Source organism: Pyrenophora tritici-repentis, chromosome 2 (assembly GCF_003171515.1).
Source record: "Pyrenophora tritici-repentis strain M4 chromosome 2, whole genome shotgun sequence".
Lineage (NCBI taxonomy): Eukaryota > Fungi > Ascomycota > Dothideomycetes > Pleosporales > Pleosporaceae > Pyrenophora > Pyrenophora tritici-repentis.
Window position 1 is genome coordinate 2,435,460 of NC_089391.1, and position 10,785 is coordinate 2,446,244.

Genomic DNA, 10,785 nt, shown 5'->3' on the forward strand with positions numbered 1-10,785 from the left:
ACCAATGGTATGGTGGCTCAGTTGCAAGGGGGAGCATTCCAGAAGAAAATGTTAGGTAGTGGTAGCGCGGCGAGGTTGAACAGCCTCGAAGGCGGACCATGTCATGCTATCCGCGGAAGGAGGGTCGGGCGGAGGATCGGAGGATCGTCACTACTCTGCTTTTCATAGGCCATGAGCTGCCCAGCGCTTCTCATCAGACCAAGACGGACGAAAATAGAGGATATATTCTCCCTGTTAATATGCTTGTTGTCGACTTGTACAGGGCGTTTACGCCTTGTTGAAATTCGTTATGTATCGTGAACAACGGGTCTGACGTCCGTACTGCTTCGTTGACTACCAAGTTTTTCCGACGGTTAGTTTGGAACTGAACTTTGAGCTGAGTGTGTATTGTCAATACTTTCTGATTTGGATAGGTAAATCCCAGAGGATCGATGGATCATCTAGATCGGTGGAGGTCGTGGTAATATATTTCTGCCAAGCGTAAGCTGCAATGAGGCGTCGAGCCAAGAGCCGGCGGGTACCACGGCGGGCAAACCGACCGGCAATTGCCCAAAGATAACCGTTCAGTGTTCGAAAACTCATTGCTACAGAGTTGCGACGTTGTATATAATGGGTCACATCCCCATAAGGAGGCGGCTCTTCGCACTTGATATTAGGATGCAACCGCTCGTCCCCTGGTTATCCAACTGCATCTCAAGCTCACCGGGAAGCCCGGATCTGGAAATTGCGTACAACACTGTCCCAGGTCAGCTCAAACTAGGGTGGACCCAGCAATAGTATTATCCTTGACGTGTAACACAAAACGGCCGTGGTAGGATATGCTCTACTAATGGACAAACCACAAGTGCTCGAACAGCAGAAAATCACGAAGAAGACTTTGGGGAATGGGGATGTCGTTGTATGCTTTTTGATTTGAAAAAGAGCAAACGGTGCTGATGCTGACATTTCGTCATTGACACTCCACAAGTCTTACATGTGCATGTGCGCGCCCTGTCCGACGCGGCAGATCGCAGAAGTGCCGTCTTCAAACACTGGATAAAAATAGTGAAAAAGCTATTCATCATTCCGTCGTTGGTATCGGCCATGAAAGGGCCGCTGTATGCCTCAGCTCATAACCCAAGCCGCCCGTGAAACATGCTACTCGTATAACTACTCGCCAAACGCCTTACTTGATCATGTATAATACAGTAAGAAGAGATGTATTCGTTTTGTTCATCAGGGTATCTTTACGCAATGTTTCCCGCAAGACCAAGGAAGAGTGCCTGGGCTGCGAGTTGTAGTGTCCAAATGCCAACCTTTTTTATCCGACGTTTACGCGTAGTTCGGTCTTCGAGAACGTCGCGCGCAAAGGCATCATACATCTGTTATATTTGTTAGCACATCTGTGTTGGAAATAGTCGAGAGTGACACTGATAGAAGCTTACCTCTTTCGACACTTCCTCCATAAGTCCGCTGTCGTAAAGCGTCCAGCTGCCATCAAATTCGCTAACCCTTTTCACAACCCTGCAATTTACCGGAATGAAGGTACGACTAGAGTTCATGTACGCTACGATTGGGCGTACGAGGGCGTTATTGACGTACGAGATGTCCCTCGTAAAGATGGGCACAGCGGCGCGGACATCATTGAGATGGACGCGCATGTCCATGATCACGTAGCGGTTGTCCTCTCTTTTCCCCTTTTCAGAGTCTGCGTCGTCATGGTGCTGTTCATCGAAGCCGTGGACTGCATGGTCGGAGAAGTGATGTTTGCGCTGTTGGATGACGGTGGCTTCGACACGGTCGTACATGTCGGACATTACTTTTGCGATACTATCGTCATCGTCATTGGGGAACATGACATCTGCTACAATGTCGACATTGCCCTCATGGATCCAAGAAAAGGGGCCTTCAAGTCCGCGATTAAGGTGATCAATATTGAGCCCGTCAATTCGTATACGGCTGTGCTTCTTCCAGGACCTTCCGTCCTCGCTGTCGCGACCACTACTCAGTTGCGCGCCTGTGTAGTTGTGGGTTTGACGCGGGTGGATGGTGAAGAGAGAATTGTCAAAGGAACCAGACATCATGTTAGCTGAAAGGAAATCGTAGAACAGCCATTGCTTCCGTAGTTGGGGCAGATCGCAGGAGAATATGCTGACTGAGAAGGGGCGGAAGCCGTTCGGCTGGTAGATGGTCACCAGTAGGTCTTCCATCTTGAAGGATTCGAGCTCGAAGTCGCCAGGGTTATGTTCGTGCTTGTAAGACCTGGGATCTACGCCTTCGATTGTGCGGACAGAAGTTCGATCCACGACACCGCGTATGCCCTTGATTTCAACATCCTCCAATAGTCCTTTGCCGTTGAACCATTTGGAAAAGGAGAGCGTCACGTTGACGGTGTCGATGGAAATGTCGAATTGGGTATAGTTGGTATCCTCCTCTGGCTCGGGCTTATCTGGGATTCCATCCTGTGCATCCTTTTCTGGATGCGCCCTGGCTGCAGCGGCAGCGGCCATCTCCATCTGTGAGCCTTTGCTGACTTTTCCTTTGCCTTGACCTGGACGCCGCGAGACGAAGACATTGCGGAAGGAAATGACACCGTCTCCCCATTTAGGCACCACAGCAGTCTCGAAAACGACCTTGATGCCCGAGGACTTTGTCAGGTAATTGCCAATCCACTTGGCAATTGTTTCCTGCGAGAATGCCGTGTTGACCAGGAAGATGGCCAGCATGAAGAAGGTGGTTGTACCCAGTACGATCCATAGCACGTGCGCCGCTATGATCCACGAGAACAAAGCGTATATTTCGTCGGCGTTGAATGGCCGTGTACTCCTGATGGTGAGCCACTTGAAGTGAATCTTTATTCGAGACCAAAAGCCGGATGCTGCCGCTAGGAGCTCTGCTTTGCTCGGGCGGTAAATGTGTGGCAAATGATGGGGTAGGCGATCAAGGAGGGGCTTCGCAGCACCCGAGGCTTCTTCTTGCGGTTTTGCGGGTGTTTTCGAGGCATTGGGAGGCGGGTTCGACGAAGAGGGAGAGTTGGATGGTGGTGTCTGCGACGCGGCGTTTCGTTTGTTCTTGGACGAGCCGTTCGTCAGTGAACTCTTGTTGCGTCGGTCGCTGCTTCTGCTCTTCCTGAGCGCGCGCGATGCTTTGGATGATGCATGCCTAGCCCAAGCGGAGAGGACTGTGCTAGTCACGCTTTGCTGGATGTGACTCGTGTGGGGCGAGGGTGCTTGTAGTAGCGAAGTGGGAGAGCGTCCTAGACACGGCGAGGACGCAATCCAAAGCCGATTTGTTGTCGTCGGCGGCCCACGGATGTGCGAATTCCCAGAAATAGGTCGCACCTGAACTGCTCTCTCCCAGGGCGACGATGGTTGCGCCCATGCTTGCAGCACCCCCCACGGAAGCAAACCACGGCTCTGTACCAGTGGCTGGCCAGCAACGAGGCGCCCCAGGATGCCGAGCGTTCCTACATTCTTTTTCATGATAACCGGGGCGGGTACATTGTCGACGTTCGCAAGCGTAAGAATATGCGAACGAGTGGGTGTAGGAGCAACGGAGGGTTTGCGGTGTGTGTAGAGGGCGCTGGCGGTTATTGATTGGCGTATAAGATCGTCATTGCCCGCACATGAAAAAGCCATGGAGAGCCCGGAAGGCTACGAGGCGCTAGACGTCTTTGGGGTGTTAGCGTACTTCCGAGGTTGACATATTTTGAGCCGCCCCACACCACAATTGTTACCGTCTGGATACCGCCCAGCTTGCGACCAAACGCCATACGACACCACACGTCTATAAACTTTGGTGAGGAATTCACTGTCACCGCACCCCACACGCGACACCATGCCCGCCCCCACAGCGCTACAACGCCGTCCCGAGGAGTTCGCCCACAATGTCACCATGGAGCCTTCTTCCGTTCCCCTCCCAGAAGAAACTGAAGGAGAGCTTGTCGATATGAGCCTTGATCCTGTCGCAGCAGCACAAGAATCAGAAGCGCCCGCAGACGACATACCCATGACAGACGAAAGCGGAGCCCCAAAATTCCCCGTCGCTAAATCGATACCCCTCGCATTCCGCCGCGAGCAGCGCAAGGTCCCAATCCCACCACATCGCATGACACCTTTGAAGGCCAACTGGCCAAAAATATACCCCCCTGTAGGTCTTCAAAACGCTTCAAAAGTTATGTCCTTGAATTACGACAGCGGCTAACATACCATAGCTGGTCGAGAACCTCAAGCTACAATGCCGAATGAACCTCAAATCACGTAGCGTCGAACTACGAACGAGCAACGCTACAACGGATACCGGAGCCCTACAGAAAGGAGCAGATTTCCTCAAGGCATTTACACTAGGTTTCGATGTCGACGATGCCATCGCGCTTCTCCGGTTGGATGGTAAGTAACCAAACATATCTCAGACTCATACGCGCCTCTAACACAATCAGATCTATACATCGAGACATTCGAGATCAAGGACGTGAAAACCCTCCAGGGCGAGCACCTCGGCAGAGCAATTGGAAGAATAGCAGGAAAAGACGGAAAGACAAAATTCGCCATTGAGAACGCCAGTAGGACACGAGTCGTCCTGGCAGACCAGAAGATCCACATTCTGGGCGGCTTCAAGAACATTCACATCGCTCGCGAGTCCATTGTCAGCTTGATCCTGGGACAGAATCCCAGCAAGGTTTATGGCAACCTGCGAACGGTTGCAGGGAGGATGAAGGAGAGGTTCTAGAGGCATGTGCCGAATGAGGACGTAGTGCATTTACATGGCGTTCAAGGAGAAAGGGATAAAGGGCAAAATACCATCCGATATGACTTATGGTTGGAGGACGATGGTTTAGCGATATGACACAGCTATAGAAGAAATGTGAAGCATCAAGTATCAGCGCTGCTAGAATTTGTGATAGATGATTATGGAATACACATCTACATCTCTATTTGGATTCATGCAACTGGCCGTCTTACCCATCAATCTTCCCCACAAACACACCCCTCACTTCCTCCCCATCCTCTCCCCACACCCTCTGACAAGGAATCCATTGTACACCCTCCAAATCCGCAGCCCCTACACCATCACCGCACCACTCAAACCCCCTCCCCACATAAAGCGTAGCACACGTCCACGCCCGCTCACCCACTTCCCTTAACACAGTCAAATCGCTCCGTTTCCGTACCTCGAGTGTCAGGAAACGAGAACGAGTGTCTCTTGAGGTGGTAACACGAAGGTGCGGAATCTGAGGATTGCGAGTACATTGGATCGAAGGACAGGTCAAACCCGTAGCACTCCACTCTATATCCACGCCCCGTGGCAGTGATGCAACTTGCGCGACGAAGCACGGTGGTGTAGACGCTGTGGAATCAGAAGAAACAACAGCGCGGTCTGGGATCGGACTGCGGACCGTTGTATCGCTAAAAGCGGATATATGGTGCTGATTCAATCTATCCCACGGATCGATATGCGTGTCTTCGTCCTCTTCGTCTGCGTTGTCGTCATGTGCTGGGGCGTGTATAGCTTTCCACACATCCTGTGCGATACGCACCCTGTCTTCCGGATGCTGCGACGCCGGAATGAAGCCCACAGCTGCAGTCCACCATTTTACGTTTTTGGCGCGGCCGATGCGCCATAGGTGTTGGAGGGAGAGGACGGCCTGGCCTTTGAAGCCTCGATCTGTGTATACGGCCATGGAGGCGGGTACGAGGGGGATTTGGCCGGCTACGTAGACTACTTCTCCGCAGTTTGAAACATCGCTGCTTTGGTTGTGCGAGTTGTTGGAAGGCAGGCTGGTGGATATGGCTTGGCTGTAGGGTCCAATGTTTGCAGGGGCCCAGTAGCTTCGGCCTTGGACGTGTAGTCCTTGTCTGTTTACTGGTCTGGTGACTTTACCTTGTGCGTCTTTATCTTCTTTGTCTACGATTACGCTGAGCATGACGTCTACGCCTTTGGGGAGTGTGTCTCCAGCTGCAATGGTAACTCTAGCTGGGGGGTTCACATGGCTAAAGTATTGCGCGTAGACTGGGTTGAGGACAGTGAAGTCTGCCATGTCACGGAGGAGCAGAGTGGCATGGTTGACGCTGGATCTGGAAAGGTGGACTTGCTTGAGGGAATGGTCGAGAAGGAGGAAGATTTTGATGAGTTGGCGCGACGGGGAAATGGCTGGAGAGAACGGTCGGGTATCGCTCGTGAGGTTCGAGTGGAGGAAGACGGTTGCGGTATCTTTTGCCGCATTCCTTGGAAGACGCTCCACTGCAGATATAGCATCCGGCTGGGGATGAACATCAAACGCCTCGTTGGAGGCGAGTGCTGCATCTTCCACGGTGATCTCGGCAGTTTCCAATATCTTCTTGAACTCTTCGTCAAAGAGCTCTGGTATCCTCAATGCATCTACACGTCTCTCATCATCATTCGTCTTCTCTTCAAGCACACTCTCCTTGATCTTCAAAACCGCCTGCTCGCCGTCCAACTTTCCAGGCGGTCCATTGTCGATCCTAATGCTCTTCTTCCACAGCGGTCGGGGCCCGTCTAATGCCAATGTCTCGAATTCGCCACCCTCACCCAGTATCGCACCGTCACCAGCGTCACCATATCGACCCATTGTCTTCGCTAACTTCGCTATGGTAGCCTGACTAGCGACATCGAGACCCAGAAAGTCCTCGTCTAAGCCACCGGATGCCGTCTTGATGATGACTGCTTTTTGTCCTACCGCGGTCATGTCATGCAAAAGAGATGACTGCGTATATGGTGGTAACAATGGATACTGCCACAGATACGACAGCGGTGTGAGCCCCAGCCTGAGCGCAACAGATTCGACACGCGTCCGTTGATACGTGCTCAGGATAGCCCCCGTGGACACAGCATTGACTTCAGGATGCGCTTCCATGACCTTCCTCAACAAAGGGACAAGGTCTTCGGTTTCGTCCTTGTCTTGCTTTTGCGAATCCGCCGCGTAATCTCTACTTGAGTTTACCGCCGTGCCCACAATTTCCTGTCGATAAAGCGGGATGCCCAGTGCTTCTCCATAGAGCGGGATAACCGAGTGACCCACGGTTTGGTACATGTAACTATTGATATCTTCATTGTTATCATTATCGGTGGAAGGCGCGGGATGCAGGTTGGCCAATGCTACAACCGTGTGTCCGTTTGCTTGACAGTGGAGGGTGGAAAAGAGCGAGTCTTTGCCGCCTGAGATCAGTGCGACCACGTTCAATGACGACGCCATGGCGACTGGAAAAATGCCCCGGTATGGTCGACTAAGGAAAAGACAAAGGCTGGAGACGATGCGGGCCGGTGCCGCATTGCATGAGGGAAATGCAGGTGCATTAGGTACTCGCTAAAAGTCAACGCACGCTAGTTGTTCGTTGCTTCCAGAAAACGAACAGACGCTGTGTGTCTATGGTACTCAGGGTCTGTTAAAGCTGCACGCATTGTCCAACAAGGGAAAAGCAAAGTAGACGACATCTTTCGTGGTTCACGGGATCATCACATGCAGGGAAAGCAGACTTGAAGTGTATGTGTATGTAACGTGTTTTTGTATGCAATAGTCAAATAGTGCCAGCACCTCTAACCTACAATTGACTACGATAAAACGTAAAGTAAAAGTTTGCTGAGCAAATGAAGTCAGACGATTACATGATGTGTGGCAAGAATGAAGCGAAGATTCCCAGAATGTGTGGGCGCGCATGTGTAGCAGCCCGATTACAACGACTGTAGGAAGCGCAAAAGGTGAACAAGGGGCAGCGCGGCGACAGTGGCCGGTGACGGGTAATGGCCATGTCGTCATAAGTGAAAACCAAGAAAAACACCAGATCTATCCCAATCCGCCAAATGGTAACCAAGCTTCCCACCAGAACCCCTGATGTGCCGTGCTAAACGCAAAACCAAATGATGTTGAAAAAAGCCAATCTCGGGAACTCGTTGTCGCAAGATCAGCAGTGAAGAATACAGGAGGTGAGAAGGGGAAGCAAGGATTTTTGGTGTCGACTGTGAAGTCGAGCCGCCGAAGTGAGTCTGTACCGCCTGTCTAGCTATGCTGCCCTTGCGCGTAACGACGTGAAAGTAGACGAGCGGCCGCCGGGCATGATGCGGGGTCCTTCTACCGAGTGTTGTGGGTGTCATGAGGGGTCGTTATAAGAGTTGAAAAGTTAAGTTCGGTAGAGGGCAAAGTCTACTCGTTCCTCTTGCGCTTCTTGTCGCTGGGTGATGACTCATTCTCGGATCCATCTGAGCTGGATGTGGGGATCTCAGCGGCAGCGTTGTAGAGGATCTCACCCATTGTGGACGGAGCCTGTGCGCCAAAGGCACCTGACTGTCCATGCTGCATGTCGGTGTGATGGAAATCAGAGCCCATGACCTCGAGGCTGACGGCACCAGTACCGTGGGTGCGCTGGTGCTGCGACAAGTTGTCGCTCCTGGAGAACTTCTTGCCACAGTCGGTGCACTCAAAGGGCTTGTCGTGAGTGTGGAGAGAGCGGTAGTGACGCTTGAGGTGCTCCTGACGACGGAAGCGACGCGAGCAGAGAGTGCAGACGAAAGTCTTGGAAGGGTCGTCGGTTAGCGACTGCTTGCGACCACGGCGGCTAGTGGGTGCGACAGGGGTCGTGTGTTCGTCTGAGCTGGAGCCGACAGCGTTCTCGGCTTGACCTGATTCTTGTTGGCTTGATGCTCCAGACATGGTGTTATTATCATCACCAGATGCCTGTTGCTTACCCTGGTAGTCCGACTCGGTCTCGCTGAACTCGCAACGCGACTTCTTGACTGTTCGCCTCTTGGGTGCGGAAGTGGCCGACATGTTGTCGAACTCGCTGGATGCAGGGGTGAGTGGCAAGCCGTGCACGAGCTCCTCTTCAAAGTCTGTGAAACTCTCGTCGCTCAGGAAATCCTCTTCAGGTGAGAATGCACCGAGATCAGTTCGCTGGCGCTTGTTGCCGAGGTACTGTACGGTTTCGGCGGGGAAGTTGACAAGGCCGGTGAAGTCGTCCTCGCAGTCAAGCTCGAACAGGGGCTCGAAAGTAGGCAGGCCGGCAAAGGTAAAGGATTGGGCAGACTCGAAGTTCTCGACCTTTGCGGTTTCACCCTTAAGGACAACCTTGTGCTCCTCGTCGCCGGGGCAAAGTGTGACGATGGGGAGTTCGGCAGTAGCAGAGACGGTCAGATCGCGGGGGTTGCAGAAGTTGTTCTCAGCTTCAGGGAAGGGTGTGCGAGGGAGTGGTGATGGTGAGGGGGAAAGCGAGGGGCAAGAAGTAGCGGACAGGAGGTACGACCCCTGGCTAGCCGAAGGAGGCTGGATGTAAACTTGCAGGAGTTAGCAACACTGTGCAAACGCTCATGTGATATGCTGCAGACGATGCCCAAAACCATCATGGCAGGGTAATTATAAGTTGGAGTGAAAGGAAATAAGGGTAAATACCTGGTGTCATGGGTGGGGTGGTTGACCGCCATTCGAGACCGGCGGACAGGATCTCGGAGAAGACTTCACCTTCGCAACCTTGCTTGACACCCTCAATGCCCTCACCAGGGAACATGTCATGCAGCGGTGTGGGGAGAACTTCGCATGATGAAGGAGGGCTGCTGGTGCTGCTGCCGCATGTGGAAAGAGGAGGAGTGGCAGGGGAGAATGAGTAGTCGGTGTCAATGGGCTGAAGGTATGGCGAGTCCTGGGGTTGGATCAGGATAGTTTGCTTCTGGTACATTGGCTGTGGGGAGGCAACTGGGGTAAGCATCTGGTTGGCGTATGCAGTCTGGGGGTAAGACATGTGAGAGCTTGCTGATGTTGGCCTCTGGTAGTACATGTTGTGTGGCTGGAAGGTTGACTGTCCTGATGGGTGGGGTGTGAAGTGACCGTGTTGGCGTGTGTTCTCGCCTTGGGGGTCTGGGTTGTAGTAGAAGAAAGGTGATTGCATGGCCTGGGTAGGGTGCATGGGATATGAGCCGTCCATTGCGAGTGTGGGTTGGGTGTGTTCAGGTCAGTACTGAAGTTGGTAGTGGTGGTCGTTGTATACGTTTGTGTTCGATGGGTCGATGACGGTTGAGTACCGAGTAAAGACGGGACGAATTAGTTGTATATAGTAGTTGGAAGCTGGGTTTGTTTAAGAGAGTGTCGAAGGAATGAGTGTGGAAACAGCTCGTAATAACGAAACTGCGACTAAGATGAATATGAAGATCAAAGAGAGTGTGAGGGCACAAAATTATGACCCAAGATGAAAACCTGAACGGCGATGGCGGAAAGAAACGAGAGGGACGTGGTTGATGAACCTTGAACAAGGGCAGGCCAGTGAAAAAGAGAACTGATGAGCGCACAGAGAAGGACGGCTCGCTTTAGTGCGTCGGGGCGCAGTGCGCTCCACAAGCCAACTAGGTATGGGATCCTGCATTAGACCCTAGTCTTGACTCGCGTCAAAAGCAGCGAGTGCATTGAGGCATGGGTTTTGGGCCTAAAATTGTTCGCCCAATGCATAGCTGCATGGGGCTATACGCGAAATGAGATGTGCACGGCGGTTCCGGCTGGCTTGAACGTATTGGCCCGTGGCCAGCACATGGCGGGACAGAGGGCCCGCCGACGTCGTCAGTCTCTACCGCCGCCTACGCCGAATGCAAAGAGAGACATGGACAGGATACGAAGACAAGGCAACTGAGCCTCGCGGTAGGAGTGGCTACTCGGGCGCTGCGACATGTGGAGCGCGCAGCAACCAGCAACCACCGGACGGTGATACCGCCGCCATCATCACCATCATCATCTGGGCCCGGACGGCTGCGAGCGAGTCCTGCGTCTCGTCCTGTCCTGCGTCTGACAAGAAACCCCACCACCCATCAGAC

At 52.8% G+C, this 10,785-nt stretch overlaps 4 protein-coding genes across 4 annotated transcripts; 1 reads left to right on the forward strand and 3 right to left on the reverse strand.

Annotated features, from left to right (window-relative positions):
• Nucleotides 1-1,226: 1,226 nt before the first annotated feature.
• On the reverse strand, nt 1,227-3,617 carry PtrM4_063860 (mitochondrial inner membrane protein Mdm31; the record flags this gene model as incomplete). The annotated part of the gene is made up of 2 exons (XM_066105638.1): nt 1,227-1,361; nt 1,425-3,617. 2 exons carry the CDS (start codon nt 3,615-3,617, stop codon nt 1,227-1,229), a joined length of 2,328 nt encoding a protein of 775 aa, XP_065964265.1.
• Nucleotides 3,618-3,816: 199 nt separating this feature from the next.
• Nucleotides 3,817-4,707, forward strand: PtrM4_063870 (pre-rRNA-processing protein pno1; the record flags this gene model as incomplete). Its single annotated transcript, XM_001933100.2, has 3 exons — nt 3,817-4,128; nt 4,193-4,367; nt 4,418-4,707. The coding sequence occupies 3 exons, from the start codon at nt 3,817-3,819 to the stop codon at nt 4,705-4,707; spliced, it is 777 nt and encodes a 258-aa protein (XP_001933135.2).
• Nucleotides 4,708-5,265: 558 nt separating this feature from the next.
• Nucleotides 5,266-7,192, reverse strand: PtrM4_063880 (ATP-bind-4 multi-domain protein; the record flags this gene model as incomplete). Its single annotated transcript, XM_066105639.1, has 2 exons — nt 5,266-5,325; nt 5,375-7,192. 2 exons carry the CDS (start codon nt 7,190-7,192, stop codon nt 5,266-5,268), a joined length of 1,878 nt encoding a protein of 625 aa, XP_065964266.1.
• Nucleotides 7,193-8,137: 945 nt separating this feature from the next.
• Nucleotides 8,138-9,908, reverse strand: PtrM4_063890 (Zn-finger protein; the record flags this gene model as incomplete). Its single annotated transcript, XM_001933103.2, has 2 exons — nt 8,138-9,264; nt 9,380-9,908. 2 exons carry the CDS (start codon nt 9,906-9,908, stop codon nt 8,138-8,140), a joined length of 1,656 nt encoding a protein of 551 aa, XP_001933138.2.
• Between the last annotated feature and the right edge of the window lie 877 nt (nt 9,909-10,785).